The sequence below is a fragment of the Sinohyriopsis cumingii genome, chromosome 17 (assembly GCF_028554795.1).
Source record: "Sinohyriopsis cumingii isolate HCF-2022 chromosome 17, ASM2855479v2, whole genome shotgun sequence".
NCBI lineage: Eukaryota > Metazoa > Mollusca > Bivalvia > Unionida > Unionidae > Sinohyriopsis > Sinohyriopsis cumingii.
Window position 1 is genome coordinate 118,245,318 of NC_142977.1, and position 24,005 is coordinate 118,269,322.

At 35.9% G+C, this 24,005-nt stretch overlaps 1 protein-coding gene across 2 annotated transcripts in view; it reads left to right on the forward strand.

The window, feature by feature from the left end:
• LOC149779737 (uncharacterized) overlaps window positions 1-23,339 on the forward strand; it is a 56,741-nt gene extending 33,402 nt beyond the window's left edge. For both annotated transcript variants that reach the window (XM_089940598.1, XM_089940597.1), the window contains exons 2-4: window positions 3,753-3,826; window positions 8,954-9,374; window positions 16,666-23,339. In XM_089940598.1, coding sequence (XP_089796724.1) covers window positions 3,792-3,826; window positions 8,954-9,374; window positions 16,666-17,922 — 1,713 coding nt within the window. In that variant the 5' untranslated portion in view covers window positions 3,753-3,791 and the 3' untranslated portion in view covers window positions 17,923-23,339. The remainder of the gene's footprint in view (window positions 1-3,752; window positions 3,827-8,953; window positions 9,375-16,665) is intronic.
• The last annotated feature ends 666 nt before the right edge of the window (window positions 23,340-24,005 follow it).

Below are 24,005 nucleotides of genomic sequence, written 5' to 3' on the forward strand. Positions count from 1 at the left end.
TTAAAATTTCAGTTTCATAACTTAGAGAATTAAATTAGTTGTTGAATTTTAAGAAACTTGCTGGTTTTGCTTTTTCTATTACTTAGTTTAAGACATAGAATTGTGCCTTTTCACAAAGCAAAATTCAGCTAATTAGATACCAGAAATCTCATTAAAATACGTGGATGTCACTAGAACTCGAACACAGATTGGTTACAGAAGACTTTAAAATAAGTTTCATCAAGGTCAGTTCAGAAATGCAGACTCTACATTGGTAACATATTGTCAGACTGTTCGGTTGTACTTCTTGTTGTTGTTGTTTTTGTAGGGTTTAATGCCATTTTTCAGCACAAGATAGGCTATACGTGGCGGCCAGTATAAATTGGCCGAACCTGAGACTCGAACCCACGCAGGCAGAGGTGAGATGGCAATGATCCGTAACGGTGAGAGCTTTAGACTACTCATCCACTCGGGGCCCCTGTACTTCTTGAGTGTTCTTATTAAATATGTTAGCTTAAATACTAACAGATCCATTCAAAATACTAACTTCAGAATGGTAACAAGGTGTTGTTGACGATAGGACGGACGAAGGACGTAGGACAGTGCCTTGAACATCGGAATCATATATCTCGAGCTGGGTACATAATATGACGAATTACTATATACACATCTCGTGACTTCCTATGTAACTGCATGAAATCATCCAGTAAATGTTTCAATTACTGAGGGTAAGCAAGCATTTATTGGAGATCTAATAGGTCGGTTCCTAAGCAACATGACGTCATTTCCCCCGTCCCCCCCCCAAAAAAAAGAAGTAATATAAGCAAAATCTCTTTTCAAATAATATTTATATTTATTTTTAATTTGGGAACCGCGATTTAAGTGGAATTAGAAATTCTACTAACATGGTAATATTATAAATAAATACAATTAATCATTCTACTAACAGAATATATAATAAATAAGTTAGATTATTGTTGTCATACAGAATGTCAAGTGTCATGAAACAAACCTAAGTGTCTCCCTCACAAGATTGTGCTTGAAGCTATCGTGTCTGCCTCCTGTACTCATGTTTCCCTGTCCTGCATGATTCGATATACTAAACAATTTATTGCCCTTGCTTGGGGAAGAAATATAGAATTTTTTACAAGCGATAAGTCATGTTTGGTTCAGTATTCTAAATTCTTGACAGCACCCAAAATACTGATTTCTCCTTATAGGAGTTTTCCATAGGAATTCAACAACTCTTTTTCCTTTTTCTCTTCTTACGGCGATGACTGTGCGTTTTTGTTGTTTTTTTGTTTTTGTTTTTTTTTTTGTTTTTGGCAGGAGGGGCGTTGGGGTGTTGATTTTTGGGGGTTTTTTTTTTGTTTTTTTATTATTATTTTTTTGTTCGTTGTTGTTTTTCTTTTCTTGTTTGGTGGATTTTTGTTGCTGTTGCTTCTTTCGTTTTTGTTTTTCTTTCGGGGAGGGTTCTTTCACAATCGTAAATATTATTTGCTCATATTAAAGGCATTTATTACAATATGTGAATAAATAAATGTAGTGCAGTTCTCGCTAGCATCCGGTTTGCTTCTCAAATTTTATAATCGCCGCCATCACTGAAAATGACCAATCGATATTTATTGTTTTTTTGACGAGGTTATTTGTCTTTATAATTCCTGCAACTCTAGTAACAACTATCAACGTGAAACACGACTGCTCTGTTTTTGAAAACTGTTTATTAAACCTCTTTATGACATGTATTCTCCGGACTCTCTAAGCTAAATTACACACGATTCAGAAAGTTTTGAAGATGGGAAATTTCACACAAGACTGTTGGAATACAAACTGAAAGTTTTCATTCATCTTAATTGGGACTTTGGTCCGTATTCTAGAACTATGGATTAGTTCCGCTACTTAATTCCCGGCACTTCGTTATATTTGACATTAAAGTCACCGATACAATCTTGTGATTCCAGAAACACAGATTATCAATAACGAGCCAGCCCCACACATGCCGACACAAAATTTATCAGTTTGACTTTTTAGTTTGACAGCTTGTATCATAGATCATACGCAACAGAGGTCAGTTTTTTAAATATGGCATTGTATAGCCCTTCACATAAATAAAACGAGAAATTTATCAAGTCGGAAGTCTTTGATCCGATCGATCCTGCCGTAATTATCTCATATACTTGTTGAACAAATTGGTTCGTATTACAAGAACATTTTGCCCCCAAAAATATCTTATTTATCATTGAGAATTTACGCTTATATGTACATAACACGATAGATTCCAAAATTTGGTTCTTGACGATGTTTGAACTAATTAAAATTGTTCTTTGTGTTATGTATCTATAAATAAGCGTCTTCTTCTACTCCAGGAACAGAGCTAAGTTCTTCAATTTTTAATTGAAGGAACGTGTGATCATACATTAGCATTCCAGTTTATTCACATACTTTTCTAAGCTTAATATGAACGATTCGTCAGGTTTAGCTAGAAAATTTTACCGCAGGATTGTGGAAAAGATTTGAGAAAACCGCATGTTTTATCCGCCTGAAACTGGACCCTAACCTGTATGCAATCGGAACACGTTCTGATCTTTCCAGAAATTATTGGAAAATAACCTCGGAAATAGTATAGGTTCTCCCGATAAGGTCACTAACAGACGATATTCAGTCCATTTTATCTGGACGATGGGCAACCTGGCAGTTTCTCCTATATGCGACTACCAAAATTTACCATTTTGAACAAGGCACACTGAAGCTAAATCAACTTTAAAATTAGTAATATAGATACTAACAGAAGCTATTATTTGGGTTCTATTTATGTGCGTATTTTTGTAACAGTATCATGAGATCCAATGAATTTATTTCAACTTCGAAACAACATATAAAGTCAACGGTAAATCTGTCAGTATACCACAAACATGGCTGCTGACGTCATTCGGGAACTCTCTATAGTCGCCAACACTACACAATGTATTTTGTTTACCCAGTAACACCATCATATATTTCATGATGGGCGATTCAGCTACGATGACTATGTGTTGGAAGAAACATTCTCATGTTTCCTTTTTCACGTATGAAGTAACTAGAGAACTTTTTAAAAAAAATTGAACTTGTGCAAATCATTCCTTACATGTATTATAAATGTTTTGACACGGTACTAATTTTGCATGGCGAGTTTCATCGCGTAACTGAGTTCTCGTTCATTTTAGGTGATTTCCTCCATTATATGCTGTATCACTTCATCAAATTATTTCTGAGATAGAAATTTTATAGAAATGTGTTCCGATAAACAATTATTTCGAGGTATCACACCACTAATTAAGCCAATCAACTGTTAGTGCATTATACTGTATAGTCTTTAAGAAAATCATCAGTTTCTTTTATTCTTCCTAAACATTTGCTAATCAGTGAAGAACGTTACTTGCATTTAATAGAAAGCAATACTGAAGCCTAATAGAAAATGAAATGTTCAGCCTCTTTTCTTTTGTTTCGACGAAAAAAACAAAAAGTGTTTGATTCAGTCGGTTCATATGGTCACATGGACAAAGAAGGTAATTTTATTCAAATGCAACAATTTCCAGAAAATGCAACATAACTTATGCTGACTTTTTATATGTTAGTCCTAAGATAACTATTGGTCCACCTGAACCTTTAACTAATGCACTCGATTTCATCAAAAACGTTAAAAATAACGGAAATATATAAGAAATTAGAATAGTGATGTCTTAAAGTTTAGAAATTTTTATGATCATTGATAACAGCCTAATTTTCTATTGTAGGGAACGAGAGTCTATACAGATCTGAACTGAACTACCACGATGTATGCGGCGTACAAAGGCACGCCCATTTCCAGGTGAGTAAATGTATATATGCATGCTTTCATGCAAAATACTGAAGGATAATTTGCCTGACACGTGAACAAATATTAATAATAGCAACATGAACGTCATTAGTAATGTTACGAAAACTGTACACATCAGTCTATAGTAAATTAATGTATATCGTTTTCTAATACTCCCCCCCCCCAAAAAAAAATTGAATATTCAAAAACAATAGATTCGCAGAAAACGCTTAGTGACGATATGTTATATTTTCTTGTCCCATCAAGATGCTGTCTCTCAAAATTTTATTCTTAGAATGACACAACACAATAATCTATGACTATCCTAACAAAATATGCTCGCAAGAACTGTGTGATAGTTTGTATTTTAAATTATTATATGCTCAATTTTTTCTCCGTTAACTTTACATTGTCAGAATCGTACATTATTTTACGATATTGCACTCACTGTTACTTCGTATAGCACTCACGTGCACGACAAATGTGCCCAATAGTGTTTCAGGAACTACTTTTTAAGCAAATCATGTGCACTCACGTAGTAGACCCTTTACGTTTGGTTGATTACATTTGTTTCTGAATGAATTAAAGCAGATGTTTCGTGGACTACCACATGCCAGCTGTTTTGCCACATGCCGCGTTAACATTTTTTATACAATGTTTCGGATTTAGGCTAGCGATAGACGCCAGACTTGTCATAAAATTTCTGGGTCCCTACAGATAACATGCAAGTGATAAGGCATAAACTGTCTTCTTAAGCTGGTAATAAGAATGGCAAAAATATACTTACAGTTTTACATCCTGAATTTCATCAAAATGTACTTTCTTAGTTCTGCAAATCAGAATTACATGATCCATGTTATGGGTTCTCAACCTTGATTACACATTTCGAAACTGTACTGTAATTTCGACTATATTCCATGTGCAATTACATCCTCCTTACTGCACTCAAAATGAAATAAACGTTATATTCCATAGCGTCTTTTTGATAATTGCAATTGAAAGACTTCATATTTTCCCCACATTATGATTTCAAACATTCAATGGCAGAACAGAAACACACTTGCAGATGTCAACTCGCTGCTGATATCAGATTATTTCATGTAGAATTGACACAGATAAATCCCGTCATTATCAAGAAATTTAGCAGAATCGACAAAAATATCAAAATCTATTCCATCCAGACTAAATGGAAAAGTTGTTGCTATGCGCAATCATTCACAATATAATGCTAAATTTCAAATTTAAGTAGACCAAAACGCCATTTTCTTTCGAAAGTGATGTCTAGCTCGCGACTAAGCTCCAATTCAACTGGGCGGAGTTATGTGCACATTAATAATGTTGTTGTTGTGCACTTATGAATCTGCGTTTGTGTATTTAGTTTGGAAAAGGGCATACATTAAGTTACTTAGTTTCTTACAGTTTACTTTTGTTTATATAATTAAGCCTTAGGTAGGATAAAAAAATGAGCATATAATAAAAAGGCTACTGCATTTGTATTGAAAAATATGAACATGTTTTGTCGGATGGATATACTGCACGACCTTGGGAGGGCAATATATCCATCCGACAAAATGAGTTCATATTTTCCAATACAAATGAAGTAACCTTTAAATATCACTTTTAAGGTAATTTTTAAGTGATTTACTTGAAATGGTAATATTATCAACAGAAAAAAGAAAGGACATACATCTTCTAGAATATGATCCACCAGTGTATAGAGTTCTTTTTGTGGAAAAAAATTATATTACCGAACAATCGAAGTTAATTTTAACTTCAATATCCCGTTGAATGGTAAGAAGAAACTCCATTGCATAGCAGTTAGGCCTAAACTGTACACTTCTTTGAAAACATAGAAGGAAAATCTCCAACCTACTGTCACGTAAACATTAGTAAAATAACATTTTTTTAAAGTTAGATATACCCTAAGTGTTTCCATAAATCAGGTTTTGAATAAGGCTGGTTATACCACTGCTGTGAGCGTCTTAATAAAGCTGGCTAGGCCTTGATTGATTGATTGATTGATTGATTGATTGATGTAGCCACCATTACTATAAATAGAGACACCGTCTCATCATCCAGTATAGCCATCATTACTATAAATAAAGACACCTTCCCATCATCCAATATAGCCACCATTGCTATAACTAGAGACACCATCCCAAAATCCAATAAAGCAACGATTAATATAAACAAAGAGACACCGTCCCATCATCCAATATAGCTATCATTACTATAAATAATCATTTAAACAGCATCTTTCGAAACACTGCTCATCAAGATTTTGCGAAGTTCAATAGAAAGCATCATGGCATTTACGTTTCTAAAAAAAGTTAAATAATAGACAACCGTCGTTTTTACGGCCACCGTTACCACAAACTATCAAACGTCTAACAACTTCTCAAAACCGTCTCAAAACATAACCCGATCCAATGTGACAGAAAACAATTTGGCAAAGAGGCCTTATTTGTTTTTACAAATGATACCGCTTGGCTATCAAATATAGTTGCAGTACCAAAAAATAAAGAATCATGTAAATAACTTCTTCTCAGAAACCATTCAACAAACTTTTACCATTTCTGAAAAAGCACATTCATGCATACAGGTATTTTTAACTTTAAGTAAATGATGCCAATCTACCACTAAATAGGACTGGTACCATTAAAATTGAAAACCATTTAATAACGTTTAAAAAATTCGCTTAAGAAAGTAGGAACAAATTTGACAGAAATTGTTCTAGCTGGAAGGCTTCAAAACTTGATAGAGTTATGCTACTACGTCATCAACTACAACCGCCGTCACTAAAAGCTTAATAAGCAAAACATTGACACAGCTGCATTTCAGTACGAAGATAGCAAAGGAAAAAAAATTGATCAGCTGTGACTAAAAGCATCATAGAATAAAATCCTTTCAGTATAATTATGACGACGATATGCTATTAAATATAAATTAAGATAAAAAACTCGAGTGTCCTCGAAACATTTTATTTTCAAAAGTTAAACTTAAAAATACGTTCGTACAGAAATTATCTTACTGTTCTTAGATTTTGCTATTAGAGAAAAGTCATTCATGTGAGCAATCTTAGTCCACTTCGGCCTCTTTCTATGGGATTCGAACTTAATGGGGGTGAAGACTGGTGAATATATAACTCCAGCTTAAAAATGGTTGTTTGCACATGCATGTTGGTTAAAAATGATTTAAATGTTCTTGACACGAAGTTTTATTCATCCGAGGCTGACGGTCCAATTACTATACTCATTTTCTCAATAGCGAAATGGTATATGCGAACACTAATTACAGTGCACATTCAATGCTGAACAATAGCGTTGACGACAAGTTTAGTGTGCAATTACTAACTGGTTTAAAACCCATTTCCTGAGTCAGACGAAAACTGGTGATTTTATCCAATGGTTTTGTATACATGCTATTGAATCAAGAAATCCTAAAATATGTGGCAACTTAAAATGTTTGTCGGCATGGGTGACAAAGAATGTGTAATGGTCGTTCACACCGTCAACATATATATATATATATATATATATATATATATATATATATATATATATATATATATATATATATATATATATATATATATATATATATATATATATATATATATATATATATATATATATATATATATATATATATATGTGTGTGTGTGTGTGTGAGAAAACTACAAAGAGTACCAGCACCATCTCCTTAAACATGTCTGCTGTAAAGGTAAAAATGTGTGTTTGCCTTGGAATTGCAAGCATTAGGTCTCTAGATGTTGAGAAACATTTTGGCATCTATGATGCAATACACGTTTAAGATTGTCCTTACATCGAGTAATGTAAACTAAATTACTATAGTTTTCATTACATGGTTGTCGAATATACTCATTTGATAAGATTCGTCCAAATCTGCAACCAAACTCTGCAAACTCCATTAATAGCTCCTTATAGGATACATATAGTTCGTCGGTTTCTTTTCGCAATCTACTTGGCATTTCGCACCATTTTTCCAATATGCTGCAATGTTCCAAACATTGTGTCCAATTTAGTCTTGATATCCGATCAATGTATTCCAAACAGAACTGGTAAAATTAAACAATCAGTACCTTTATCGGTTACGACTGCAATTAAAAGGTCAATACTATGACGTAAGACGGCTTATCTAAAAGTCAATTAATCTAACACTTCCTCTCATTGGACGACTAAATCTCGTTCCCCGCGGAACAAAAAGTAAAGCTGTTTCGGGAAGCCAAAGAGCTACATATTGACAAGTTAGTTGAAATTAGCACAAAAACTGAGACACTGTGTTATATCTACTAGAGACTGTTGGTCAGTCCATAACGTTTTCTTCGGTCCTTCCAGTATACATTCCATTCCACACCTTTAACACAACGGTTGGCGGATCACCGAAGATGACAAATCTGAAGTATTTAACGATGTTTATTTAAAGGACAAATTGTACTAGATGAAACCAATTTCACTCTTCTCGATTTGTCTTTATATGCGGATGTCAGATTTAGTTGTATAGAATTAACGCTTGACAAAGTACAAAATCTTCTCATAAACGTTCCTCTTGGCAGGGTTTTGGTCCACATGGTGTAGGTAACAGTATGCTGCGTGAGCTGGTTAAATGAACTCACACATTCACGTTGGCCATTCAAGGCTAATACCCTCCTGTATGGTGTACCATATAAAGTAAACATTTGCATGTTCGATTCTGTTCATACGTTTATTAAAAAGTCAAAAATATTTACTAAAGCGCACCCATTTCCAACATGCACGCACATTTACAGGTCACGAAGAGCTGTAAACAGCAATTATCTTTTTACAAATTGTCTACTTTTCTTCCCTTTTTTATTCTTCATTTCTCTTTCCTCCATATTTTCTAAACTTTATACAAAATTTCCTCCACATTTTAATTAATAGTTTATCCATGCATCTTCTTTATTCGCTTTGTCCTTATCCTTTGCCAACTCATTCGTTGTTCATCTTTGTGCTTTGTGTACTTTGGCTTAATGCTAATGTTTAAGTAAAAGACTGTGCATTTCGAACGTTGGACAATTTATTTTTTTTTTCATTAAAACTCAGTCTCATCCGCTATTTACTCATATATAAGAAAGGAAGATTCTGTTGTACTTTTCAGTGGAATGGGAGGAGCAAAGGCCCGTCCAGAGGCGGCTACTTCCGCTGTGAAGCAGTTCTTGGAAAAGATTAGAAAGGGAGCAGACCCCAAAAATGCTGTCAGCTCCTTAGGAACCGTTACTAAGGAAGCCATAATGGCTTGGCTAGATGAGAATGACCTTGACCTTTTACATCATGTGATCATTCTTAACAAACCGGAAGCTGTAGAATATCTTCTAACGCATGGTTACTTTCAGGCGCCGTTTGAGCCTAAGACGAATCTATATCTTCATCTAGCCTGCAAACTTGGATATAGAACGATAGTCAACATTATAATTCAACACAGGAAGGACGATAATAGACCCTCGTCTAAGCTGACCTACAGTCCTGACAAGGACAATTCCAGTCCTGCAGATTCCTTCAAGCAGAGCGTCAAGAGAGAGGTAATGACCGCTGATTAAGCATAGAGCTACAATTATGATCAACAACTGAAATATTTTCTAATTAGTCTAAATAACTTTTTTCTTGTTAAATTATTTTCTATGGCGTTATTATATTTCTCGTGAATTCGATTCCTGACCGGAGCCAAGTGAAATGATCTCCTTGATGTTGATGGGGATTGTCTTTTTACTTTGGGGGAGGGGGGCGGGTAGAGAAGTTGTTTCCTTATAATAAACAGATTAGTTATAAGTTCAACTCAACCATCAACTCTGATTGGTAAATACCTCTCCGGTGGCCTAGTGGTTAGAGCGTCCGCCTCGGATGCGGGAGGTCGTGGGCTCGATCCCCGGCCGTGTCATACCAAAGACTTACAAAAATGGTACTAACAGCTGCCTCGCTTGGCACTCAGCATCAAGAGGTTAGTGTTAGGACTGGTCGGCCTGGTGTCAGGATAATGTGACTGGGTGGGACATCATGCTACATGTCTGCGGCATGATGCCCCAGTGCTAGACATCACTATAAACTGCAACATTGCAGACATCATAGCGATATGACTGAAAAATTGTTAAAGCTACGTTTAAAAAAAATCCAAATCCAAAGATTGGTAAATAATTGATTTCGTGTTATATCTGCAAATGTTTCTTTCCCTGCAAGATCAGAGAAGCAAAGGTCTGAAGGAATATAAACATTATAATATTCTACAAGTCTGTGACAGACATTCGCTGTTTGCGCATTTTTAAATGTTATAATATTGTGTTTTAATCGACATATTACAAACTTGTGTTTTAATCCACATATTACGAAGTGATTCTTACAAGTTGTTAATTTAATGCTTCTCTGGGAGTCTACTATAGGTACACATGACTATAAAAAGATACACATGATGAAGCACGAGTGCTTGAGCCATTTGTAAATTCATTTTTACAACGGTACATAAAGCTGGCTATGATATCGTGTTATTGATAGAACACATGGTTCTTGAGCTTGATGAAGTAACATTGGAATCTTTTTATTTAAATCACTTCTGTGCTTTCATGCAAGATTAATTATTCAATATAGTATTCCGCGGTTTGAAAGTTCTAGCCTGATTTTCATACCTCCGTTTCCATAATTATTTATTTGATACCCTCATTTCCATGATTTTTCATTTGATATCTTCATTTCCATAATTTCTTCAATACCTTCATTTCCATAATTATTCATATGATACATTCATTTCCATAATTATTTTCATATTTTAATTCTCGTTTCTAAATAATTATTTTCATTTTCATATACGTTTTATAAATATCATGGTGGAAATTAATAGCTTTCGGTTTTATTCGGAAAAAATCAAACGACATCTAAATCAATTAGAGAAAGTTTGCTTATGACCCCCAGGTTGAAGTTATTTTTTCAGGCCCTATTATGTGTCAGAGATCAAAGTCTGTACCAATTTTTTTTTCCATTAGCGTCCTTAAAGACGGTAAGCCTTGTACATGTGTTCATTTTTAAGACGGAGCTATCGAACACCAATATGCGAAAATATGATTTCAGGCCTATTAATTTTCGGTATTAGGGCAAGTAGATGTGAATATAAAATGGACATTTCCTTATATTAAAAAAAGAGAGTTTATTAAAAGGCAGTTAATTTTTTAATATTAGAAAATGATTATTGCAGAAATTGCTATTTTTATCTGGAGCAGCAATGTATTCTATGGAAATTATGCATCTTCTAATGATAGCAAATGATTTTATAACATGAGAAAATTACTGATTTGAATGATTCTTATGAGGAATGTTAAATTTCTTTTCAAGAAAATGAATTTCCAAACTTATAAAATATTTGTCTAACGTTTGAAAATCAGCCTATTTTTTAATATTGGAAATTTACTTTTTGTGGTTTAAATTGATTTTCAACGTATTTTTGTTTAGTGCACGGATTCAATATGTTATTTCATAATCTTTTAACAGATGCAAAGAGTTGCATTGTATGTATTTTGTATTACTTTTCACGAAACAAAATAGGTTAGAAAGAGAAAAAGTCAGAAAGTAAATACACTTGGATGTGTGAGTACTAATCTTTTTCTAGAAAGAAGAAAGCAAAACTTTTAACAGACATTTTCAGAATGCGGGATTATGCTAGTACGCTCATTAATTGCTATCAAGAATGTAAATTGCAAGACTTCAAAAGTTCAAAACTGGTGCCTAATTAAAAAAGTGTTCTTGTTCAATTATCCATAGATCGCTCAACATGTAGATGGATAGATGCAAGCCATATTTTTAGTTTAATTCTGCTTATAATTTGTCAACGTTATTCTAGTATTTATATCATAAACTCAGGATATTTATAAAGACTAAAGTTATAATATGTTGAATCTCCATGTCACATTTTATTTTCTTTGTAAGTTGTCAACCTTTATGTTTTTACCTTATCAAAATAATGGATTTATACCCGTTTTCCAGGCCTGCTATTTATATTTTAGGTCTTGGTATATCAAAATCGGACATTAAGATATCAAGATTTTAGTAATAACCCATTGAATATTTTTGTACCTGGAGCACATACTTCACTGAATAGAGAAAAAGGCAATACTAACAGGTTTACCTGTGACGTGACTTTGCTGCTGTTAACGTGTTTTTTCACCCTCTTGATGATAGGAAACCCAGTTAGGGGCATGATGGCATACTCAGTTAGGGGCATGATGTCATGATATCATACTCAGTTAGGGACATGATGGTATACTCAGTAGCATGTTGGCATACTCAATTAGGAGCATGTTGGCATACTCAATTAGGAGCATGATGTCATACTCAGTTAGGGGCATGATGGCATACTCAGTTGAGGACATGATGTCATATTCAGTTACGGGCATGATAGCATACTTAGTTACGGGCATGATAGCATACTCAGGGCATTATGGCATACTTATTTAGGGGCAGGATGGCATACTCAGTTACGGGCATGATATCATACTCAGTTAGGGACATGATGGCCTATTCAGTAAGGGACGTGATGGCATACTCAGTTAGGGACATGATGGCATACTCTGTTAGGGCATGATGACACACCCAGTTCGGGGCATGATGGCATACTCAGTTAAGGACATGATGGCATATTCAGTTACGGGTTATGATGGCATACTCAGTTACGAGCATGATATCATACTCAGAGGCATTATGGCATACTTATTTATGGGCATGATGGCATACTCAGTTACGGGCATGATAGCATACTCAGTTATGGACATGATGACATACTCAGTTAGGGACGTGATGGCATACTCAGTTAGGGGCATGATGGCATACTCAGTTAGGGACATGATGGCATACTCTGTTACGGCATGATGACACACCCAGTTCGGGGCATGATGGCATACTCAGTTAAGGACATGATGGCCTACTCAGTTAGGGGCATGATGACATATCCAGTTAAGGACATGATGTCATACTCAGTTAAGGGCATGATGGTATACTCAGTTGGGGCATGATGGCATACTCGGTTACGGGCATGAAAGCATACTCAGTTAGGGACATTATGGCATGCTTATTTAGGGGCATGATGGCATACTCAGTAACGGGCATGATAGCATACTCAATTAGGGGCATTATGGCATACTTATTTAGGGGCATGATGGCATACTCAGTTAAGGACGTGATGGCATACTCAGTTAGGGACATGATGGCATACTCAGTTAGGGGCATGATGGCATACTCAGTTAGGGGCATGGAGATCAAACCCAGTGGAAATACTGGCTTTATCATTATCAGCATCGTTTTTAATCGAATGCAAATATATATCTCTCCTAAATTTTTAAGACATAATTGAGCATAATTTGTGTTAAAATATAAACCTATATATTGTAAGGTAATTAATATTAATTTGACATATTTGGCTCCTCCTCCTATAGCCTCGTTTGGATGGATCAAAACTATATTACAGACAAATGTACACAACATATATTAAGTGCATTTCATTTCTGCATTTTAGTGGTAGGTATCAAAGAAGAGAGAGAAAGGGAGAGAGAGAAAGAGAGAGAGAGAGAGGGATCTGGATGATGACAGTCCTGATTTTAAGGGTTTAAAAAAATTTCCACATATTTGGTGACGAAAATAAAGATTGATATAATGCTTACTGCAACTGATAGTGGTTTGCTGACCTCTTTCGATTGTTAATTCTGACAATTTCCCTTGAAGTGTAATTAGTCTAATACAAAATAAATGTTTCTGAAGTAATTTACCAGATTTTTTCGTAGATACCGAAAAAGACACTATACAGCAATCCAGCATAATGTTCCATTCATGCAAACGACTCTGCTTTTACCATGTGTATCTAATGTTGACTACAATGTAAAACACATTTGCCTAATTATAGTATACCCATTAGGAATTCAGACACTTTCAGATTTTTTTTCTCATTTTTCTAATCGTTTCTAAACATTGACCGTTGTGCAATAAATGATCGCTGACCTTGAACGCCCTTCCATGCACAGAGCCAACTTGGTCATGACAGTGGCCATATATTTCTTCCATATATTTGTTATTGAAGAATGACCAGTGACCGCAAGAAATGTAATTTAAACCTCAAGTTTTATGAAAGAGTTTCCCCACAAATCAATGGTTTGCCTACATAATTGTAATGTTTTGCAACAAACAGAGAAAAACTTGATCTAATGCAGACCATTTCTATTAAAATAACGGGGACTTGGTAGGGGAAAAAAACCAAGTAATTAAACACCCATTAGGGGTGGGTGGTGGTATAGACAGATAGTTAGTTAAGCAGATTTTATCGACAGGTATTTACATTGATACATTGTCTGTAGTTAGCCCCTATGATTAAATTAATCTGCGTCTGAGACTTATAGACTTGACCTAAATTAATAGGCATGTAACATGTAACATACAAATATGAAAACGATATATATAAAAATCCATTAATGTGTAACCCTTGTACAAGCCATCAAATTTTAAAACCTGTTTGTCGACACTGGGAAGTTTTCTGTATATTTGTCATTACCTGAAATAAGGGAGTTTCCTTGAGATTCCCATTCTCTATGATATGCAAAGATCTCAAATGCTATTGAAAAACGTATATACAAAGATCTCAAATGCTACTGAATAACGTATATACAAAGATCTCAAATGCTGTTGAATAACATATATACAAAGATCTCAAATGCTATTGAATAAGGTATATGCAGAGATCTCAAATGCTATTGAATAACGTATATAGTATTGTTTTTTTTTAAAACATAAGTGGTTTTGCATGCTCGGCGATATTGAAAATACATTTTACAGATTTTGTTATCGTATTTTTCTGATGCAACGGAATGTATATCAAATTCCCAAAACGTTTTTTTTTTTTTTTGTGCTCTGTTCGAAGCGCTAGCCGACATTGCATGCAAATCATCGCAATCCACGTGCTGCTATATATCTTCACACATTCATTGTAGGTACTCGGTTTTCTCTTATTTCCGTGGGACTGGGAAGGATTGTTATAATGCTCCTTCGCCACGACCAGTGCAGCAAGTAACAGTATTGTTATCTTTTCTCGTTCGTATGAGCACAGTGTTCAACACAAAGTGCTGATATTTTCTAACAAGAGTACCATAAACTGTATATTATATATATGCTTGACGTTTAATAGTCCCCTGTGCAGGCAAATGTCATATTTTGGCATAAACCAATTTTCTTCTTTTAATCAGAGACCTTTTGACTACAAAATCGATAGGATTCTTCCTTATCCCAAGTGCAAGATATCTACAAAATGTTGTAACTGTGGACGGCGGAGACTCAAATTATTCTGCAGAATCCATTTTCATTCGTTCAGTCACAGTGACATTGTACCAAAATCAGTTGAGTTCTTCCATGCCCCAAGTGCAACCCATCCACGAAGTTTTATAAATGTAGATGGTGGACAAAAAGTTATTGCGTTAGATGATATAGTAACATAATATGGTTGGTATGTATGGCTGGTGTGTAAAAATCACTTTCAATTCCACAGCCTTTGTTCATATGCTCAGGCCAAACCGGGCCAAACTTGCTCACTGTTGACATGGGAACGATCATAGCACCCATTTATTCGGCATCATAAAGCCAACAACGTGTTACATGTGCTGTTATAACCAAGAAATACGAAACAAACAAAGAGACTCATTGTGCCATCCTCAAGCAGTGTTATTGTGTTATCTCGCAGCCACCTAGCGGCCATTATGAAATTAAGTAAGAGAGAGAATCAGATATCAACAATCAATTTTTGTTTATAATTTGTGTTATCTGCCGTTATCGCTAACAGCTAGACTGTACGTCTCATGGTAAGGATATATTAGCAGTAGAATAAGGCAAACATAACTAATAGATGTACTTTACTATATGCTAACGTGCCAGTAGCTTCTCGAGGGTCGGTGGTTCTTTCCGGGGATTTCCCGGGTTCTTCCTCCACCATTAATACTGGCCACCATGTATAGCCTATCGTGCGCTGAAAAATGGCGGTAAACCCTACAACAACAACAACAACAACTATATGCTAACGGTACATGACTGGTTCACCTGTTTACAGTTCTGAACTCCGCATTTCCGATGCTAACTTGAATAGCAACTAAGCAAACACGACCACGCTGTATTTACTCGCAGCTTGACGCTGCAGTGTGTGTGTGTGTGTGTGTGTGATTTGAATTTTTAACGTAGCTAGAAGAATTTTTCAGTCATATCGCTACGATGTCTGCACTGTGGCGGTTTATAGTGATGTCTAGCACTGGGGCATCATGCCGCAGACATGTGGCATGATGTCCCACCCAGTCTCATTATCCTGACACCAAGCCGACCAGTCCTAACACTAACCTCTTAATGCTGAGCGCCAAGCGAAGCAGCTGTTAGTACCATTTTTGTATATAAAAATATTGTTGTTTTTTTTAAATACCTAGTTATATTGTATTGGACGTGCCTATGACGGCACTGTGTACTGGAATGTTTCAAAAATGTTACCATTTAGCGGCACGTCTCCATTTTTCCAGGTCGAAAAAAGTTTATATCTGTGGTAAACTATAAAATAAATATATGGCTAGCGTTCACCTTTTAAGAAATTTGTAATACCCTAAACTTTATTTCTAATGTTCCCCAATCCCGTATTAGACCTTATTGTCTAATTCACAAAGTTCATACCTACTAGTTTATAAATAAAAAAATAAAACAACGAAAGAAGCTTTTGTGTATGTCTGTACTATATATAATTCTTTTTCAATTGAAGATTATTAGATATTGACATGAAGACATACTTTATGTACAGTGCCTGTTACTAACGTTTTTCCATTAAAGGTGACACCTATCGACGTTGCGGCGGAAGCGGGGCATATAAGTTGCGTCAAGCAGATCCTAGACCAGTGTGTTTTGAAAGAGAACCCCGATTACGCCAGAAGCCCTTACATAGCCCTTGCATGTCTCGCAGGATCATTTATGGCGTTACGCCTCATCATCAAAGCGGAAAAACCGAAAGAAGCCGATCTCAGAGTCGCGGCTGAAGTAACCCTCAGGTTCGCACAAGCACAGTGTCTCGACCTGCTATTAGAAGAAAAATTCGAAAAGAAAAATATGTTCGATAACATGAACTGGTTTCATGTGCTTTATTCAAATACCTCGGCGATTTCTTTTGGATCCGAAGGGTACCGAAGATTACCGGAAGTAACATCAGTGCTTATTAAGCACAAATTTGATGTCCAAGCATTTTCACCTCCGAATACGTATCCGCTGTACTCGTTGATAAGAAATTCTTTATGTATCCACGACTATGGGAATACCAGACACTACCTCAATTGTGTGAGAATTCTTCTCGATGCAGGAGCCGACCCTAATTTCGATGAGGTAGAGGCGGAAATTCGGTTAAACCGAAAAGGGATAAGGACTGTGAACGGTCGTACTGCATATTCTTCTGCAATTCACTGCTTATTCCACACAGTGGAAAGTTATTCGGAATATCTCGAATCAAAAGCTTTAGGGGTGCGATTCGTCGTGCAATGCGCGGAAGCTCTTATCAAAGGCAGTTCTAAAATCAACAAAGTTGGGCACATGGTTGACAAAAACAGCAAAACACTGGGCTCAGTCCTACACCATTTCTGCAGGGCAAGTGTCAAGGTGGGTGTGGATACGGACATACTAAAATTCCTTCTCAGACAAGGAGCAGATCCGGACTCGAAAGTAGAAGGAAAATACGCAATAAACTTGTTCTTCGACACCTTGTTTGAAAATCTCAAAGGCATCGAAGAATGGAGGCGCCCTACTAGCGACTTCACTGAAGACACAGCAAACATTCTAAGTCTTAGCATCTATATGAAGCGTTCTTCATTGAAGGAGACCCTTAAGATCTTCAAAAAGGATTACAGCCATGATCCCCCACCAAAAATGAAGCCGTATGTCGATCAGGCAATAGCTGAACTGGAAATGCGGGCCAATGAGGTATGGCCTCTCAAAAGATTATGCAGAGTGCTTATTTGGGATCTGTGTGGGAGAGATGCTTCCATTGTCCATAAGCTCCCCACCAACATGGAATCAAAAACATACATCCTACCTATATTCTAATCCGGTTCGAAATTAATTTTTACATGGATGCTTATGAAACACGTATTGTTGTTCAAGGTTCAGAAAGGCTACTAAATATTTTTTTTAAAAAGTTGTTTACTTGCTTCTATTCCATCGTATGCAGACAAATCAGACCAATAGCTGCTGCCATCATTATCTCTTACTTAATATTGCCCATAATATTATTAACATTATGTGGAAGATCCAATCAGAGATATCGACATTAGCGGAGGTGGGGGGGGGGGTTGATTAGATTGACCTGATGTTCTTTAAGAAAGACGGTTAAATATTGTAATATTTATCATAAATTTTTAATTGTTCCTTCCATTTTTTATATTGTTTTCAGTAGCGTAGAAAGAGGAGAAAGTTACAAAAGAGACACACTCCTATTCGTAAAAAGGGGACACACATTTGTCCCAAAATGCAGACTTTTTTCTCTGTCGTAGTGTGTTGGTAAAATATTTGAAAAATGTGTTTTCAGACATTTGTAATACTGTCTCAAAGCCATTGGAAACATTCTAATTACAGCGAGTTCGATCACCAAACCAAAGAGTATATTTTCAGTCTGGTGTGTGGTGAAATTCACTCTAGATCAATCAGAGTGACGAAATCGAGAATCTGTCGTGTGAAACCTGAGACCTTCGTTGTTAGTCTGGTTCCTTACATGTCAGATGGGGAAAAAATGTATTTCGCAAGTGTTTGCATACTAATATTGGAAACATATATTATTGAAAAAGATAAATCTGGATGTAGAACTTTGTATTTTGTGTTGAACGTTACAGAATGATTTGGCAGTGTATTCAGCATGAAATAACTTAAAATGTTGTCTTATACAAGAACGTACCGACATACAGTAACATGATTTCGAGGAGCACTTGTTCCCGATTATGTCAGTCGTCAATGTTAATGGATGCCGCATACTTTTGGAATCAAAATTAATTTTAAAACCTTGTGTTCATTGTTACTCAGAAAGGAAAACTGTTTCCAAAAAGGAAATATACACGACTCTGCAGTGTTTAAGTTACTGAAGTCTACAAATACCGACTCAATCGCACAGGTCCACCAGGAATAGACATGCGCAGTTCAGCTTCCGGGACTATACCTGAGTCGATTTACCTCGCAGTTATCTCCGATCTGGTTCAACCCCAAAAGATTCGATTGTTTCACAACGGTGTAATATGCATCATACTTTTTATAAAGCAGTCGACGAAGGAAAATAAATGATAGTGGTAAATGTATTTTGTGATATTAGTAAAGATTTCGATAAAGTCGAGCAAGTTTGAAATTTGCAGAAAAAAAATATTGGAATTCATGACTGACTATTGAATGTTTTTAACGTCATCTTTCAAATATAAAGCAGAGGTTGTTATAGAAGGTTGTATAGCAGACCAACATGCCAGGAATATTCACATGGGTCACTTTTATCTCTAATTTCATATTAATTATATAATTACTGATATATATATATATATATATATATATATATATATATATATATATATATATATATATATATATATATATATATATATATATATATATATATATATATATATATATATATAGTTCAATATAAGACTGTCTGCTGTTGATACTTCGTTGTCAGTAATTGTTTAGGAGACAGTCTTAGTGGCCTGATCCATTGTTATTAGAGTTTAATTCAAACAAAGTATAATAAATAACCAGAAAATCTCAGAAGTAACATCACCCACCACTTTTCATGGTTAATACCATTACTAAGAATGCCACTGCTCGTGAATACTTGTGCCTAACCCGGATGAAACCCTATCCTAAACATATACACATGGCTAGAAAGGCAGAAAATGTTAGATATACTACGACGTTTGAAATTCAGACCTGATAAAAACTCATTAGATCCTCCTTATCAAACTTATATAAGGCCTCTTTTTGAGTAAGGGGATATCAAACCTTCATACAACAACTTTCGGGGTAAGGGGAAATCAGGCCTGTCTCTTTTGGAGTAAGGGGATATCAGGCCTGTATACAATCTCTTTTGGAGTAAGGGGATATCAGGCCTGTATACAATCTCTTTTGGAGTAAGGGGGATATCAGGCCTGTATAGAATCTCTTTTGGAGTAAGAGGATATCATTTAGAACAACTGCACATTTTATGAAAAAGTTGAAATAGAAAAATAAAGCAGGCAGAATCGTCAACACATTTTACATTGCATGCTTCAATTCTGGAGGAGACAAAACGGGAAAGACCTTTCAACAAAACGCAAGAAATATAAAATTATTTTTTAATGCACAGTGGCGTGACTCCTGCATACCTGCATGATTTGATTCCGCCAAGACTCCAGCAAGAAAACAATAGACAACTTCGTGATAGAACTAAGCACTATGTCAAATTTATTTAAAAATTCATATTTACCAAATTCTTTTGCGGAATGGAATCTTCTTCCACTGGAGATTCGGAACAACCTTTTGCCATACTTTTTAAAACCACACTTAAATTTGAATCATGCCACTAATGTGACAAATTTGTACGAATACTACACACAAGACTTCGACTGTGTCGTACTCTATTAAATGACGATCGTTTAAAAAACAATTTGTCATTTAACAATAGTAGATTCGTTGAACCAGAAACTGCACAAAATACATTTTTCTTAGACTTTCATGTCTAATTTGCTAATCTCCTTTCCAATTTCGTTCCTTGTTTATTAATTTCCTGTCTTGTTACCTAATTATATTTGCAAATTTGCTTGCTTATTTGCTGATTGTCTTTCTTATTTGCTAAATTCCTTTCTTATTTCCTATCTTATTTGCCGATTTCCTTCCTGGTTTCCTACATTTATTTACTATTTTCCTTCCTTATTTGCTTATTTATTTTATTATTTACAGGTAGCAATCTCCTTGCAAGTAAACGGAACTTAAATGCCGAATTATAATGTATGTAATTCGATCTATATTCATTAGCAATGTTCTGTAGATGCTTTTTGAAGTAGAAATACCCTTCAATATCCATGAATTCTCGGTCGAGTACTTGTTTATTGCTGAAGGAACCCATATCTTATGCTCGTCAAACGTCTACTTTTTAAGTGGTGTCAGTTCAGTGCTTTACTCACATGGGGACACTTCTAGAGCATAAATATTTAGCGCTAGCCTGACACGAGATACAATATGGGTGCCTATATCCTTTTTGACCTAAATATGTCTTTATTGTAAATCCATGCTTGCAGTAGTAACACGAGGGAGAATCCCACATGATTTACTATCAAAGCTAATTGAAATCCATGTAGTATCCACATTTTGCAAAACCACAGGCTAATAAAAATGCACTAAGTATACACATTTTGCAAAACCTCAGGCTAAAAGAAATGCACGAAGTATACACATTTTCTAAAACCTCGTGCTATACGTATCAGATGTCACCTGTATCTGATTGATATAGGAAACCGGAAGTAGGTCGGTTAACTTATCTTCTTCATGCTTTCTATATGCTACCTGGTCCAGACTGACATAGAGTCATCTCATCTCATCTCATCTCATCTGAATGATTTGTTTATTTATTTATTTATTTATTTATTTATTTATTTTGCTTAGAGGGCAGCATTACGTCACCACAGCATTTAGCCAAGACACACACACACACACACACACACACACACACACACACACACATACATACATATAGTTTGTGAAACATTTGCAGCAAATTATGTGATAAGAAAAGTATATCTGTCAAAACAACAAAATATGTGGTACCCTCTTTCAATGGGGAATGGAAAGAAAGAGACTTAACGATCACAAAACCAGTTTTAGCTTGCATTACATTATTCCAGCTGTTTTTACCTCCCTTGTGTTGTTTCCTTTGACCCTCAAAATGTTTCTTTCTGCATAAATACCCCTCAGATTATTAAGTTATTACTAAAATCTCTTGGCAAATATTTCATACATGTTTGGAGTAGCATAATTTGTTTTACAAATTATATTATTTGAAATCATGAATGTATAGCAGTTTGATGAAGGTATTGCATTTTGTATTTCAGTCATCTAGATCATACATGCTGTTCAATTTTGAGATTTCATCTTTTTCTCCTCAAAAGTCTAAAACTGATGAATTAAATTAGCTATATTCTGTTCTTTTTTAGATCGCGGTGCTTTAAGTTTAGAGCAAGGTTTCATGAACTTGTTGCAAATAACAACAATCTTTTTGTCCAGCGTATTTGTTGACCTTTAGCCATGGTGTATAGAGCATCAATAAAACAAATCCAAAAAGCAGCCACCTGGGACTTAATGCTGGCGCTTTTATGTTCTTTTTAGGGTTCGTCTGCCAGTTTCCACCTGGGACTTAATGCTGGCGCTTTTATGTTCTTTTTAGGGTTCGTCTGCCAGTTTCCACCTGGGACTTAATGCTGGCACTTTTATGTTCTTTTTAGGGTTCGGCTGCCAGTTTCCACCTGGGACTTAATGCTGGCACTTTTATGTTCTTTTTAGGGTTCGTCTGCCAGTTTCCACCTGGGACTTAATGCTGGCGCTTTTATGTTCTTTTTAGGGTTCGTCTGCCAGTTTCCACCTGGGACTTAATGCTGGCACTTTTATGTTCTTTTTAGGGTTCGGCTGCCAGTTTCCACCTGGGACTTAATGCTGGCACTTTTATGTTCTTTTTAGGGTTCGTCTGCCAGTTTCCACCTGGGACTTAATGCTGGCACTTTTATGTTCTTTTTAGGGTTCGTCTGCCAGTTTCCACCTGGGACTTAATGCTGGCGCTTTTATGTTCTTTTTAGGGTTCGTCTGCCAGTTTCCACCTGACACAAAATAGTTTACATCCTTGTCATGTTCAGACAAATGTGGTATGCTTCAGCTTTATGGCACATCAACACTTTCAATGCTATATCTTATCGACATAATTTGTTTTGCCCAGGACACACTACGGTAGCCAGTCTGAGCTGATCAGAACGCTTGAAACGAATCCGCACACTTTTGGTCACGAGTCCAACGCTTTACCACTGAGCCACAGCGGCTCAGATGAGCAGTCAGTGGCAAGCTTAAAGAAATTTAGATTGCTAATGTAGGTTATGGTAGAACACCAGTAAATTTATGTTCAGATCTTACTGAATCTCGAGTTTATGTTACAATGGCAAAAATTTGTGACAATTTGTTCTTGCACATTTATAAAGTATAACTTTGAGATAAAACTCCAGCACCAGCCGTTAAGAATGTTTCAGCATAAAACTAGATCTTCCCAAAAAATCATGCAAGCGAAAAGTCTGACTTTATAAAAAAAAAAAAGAAATCTAAATCTATTTAATGAATGAAGCCTTTAATTCAGGTAAAGACATCGATGAAATGTGCTACTTGTTTAACATTGTAATACAATTTATCTTGCAATCTTATCACCAATTTCTATGTACCGGCAGTGTCAGTAGGTACAAATTAAAGTTTAATACTTTCTTGTTGATCGGGTTAAATTATTATATGCCCAATGACTTCACCCCTGCTGAAAACGCGTATACTTCTGCAACGAAACCCCACGGTTATACAAACCCAGGTCTGGGACCATGTCGCTCGAAACCTTTCATGACTGTACACATATTTTGGTTACCCACAGGGCAACTAGCATTTCATCGCGGGTGCGGTTACTGATCTGGGTAAAACCCTTTCTTACCCCGTGACCTCACTGAATTCACTTCCACGAATTTACAGCGAATCTCTGCAGACACATAAACAGACAGTTCTGCGACCACTGCGCTCAAAGGGGTTTACTTATCAGGCTTGAGAAACTTCGTTTTTCGACCGCGGTCCGATCATGGTCGCCCGAATAAACACAGTATCGCAAGCTTTGCTTGTCGAACGCACGCGCGCGATTTGCTTCAGTGCGATTAATATATTAGGATTAAAGCCACGCGGCTACCGGAAAGCGTTTACTCGACGTGTACTCCGTGCAATTCAAGTCACCGTTTCGGTGCTGTTTCATGGTGCCATATGTTTGCGGTGTAGTCGAATGTTTTCCATCTCAGTCTGCACAATCTTGAAGTCAGCCCTGGTAATCGTTTTATCTTCAATATCCACCAAGTACAGCTTATCAATATTGAAGATGAGACTGCTTTGTGTCGCCG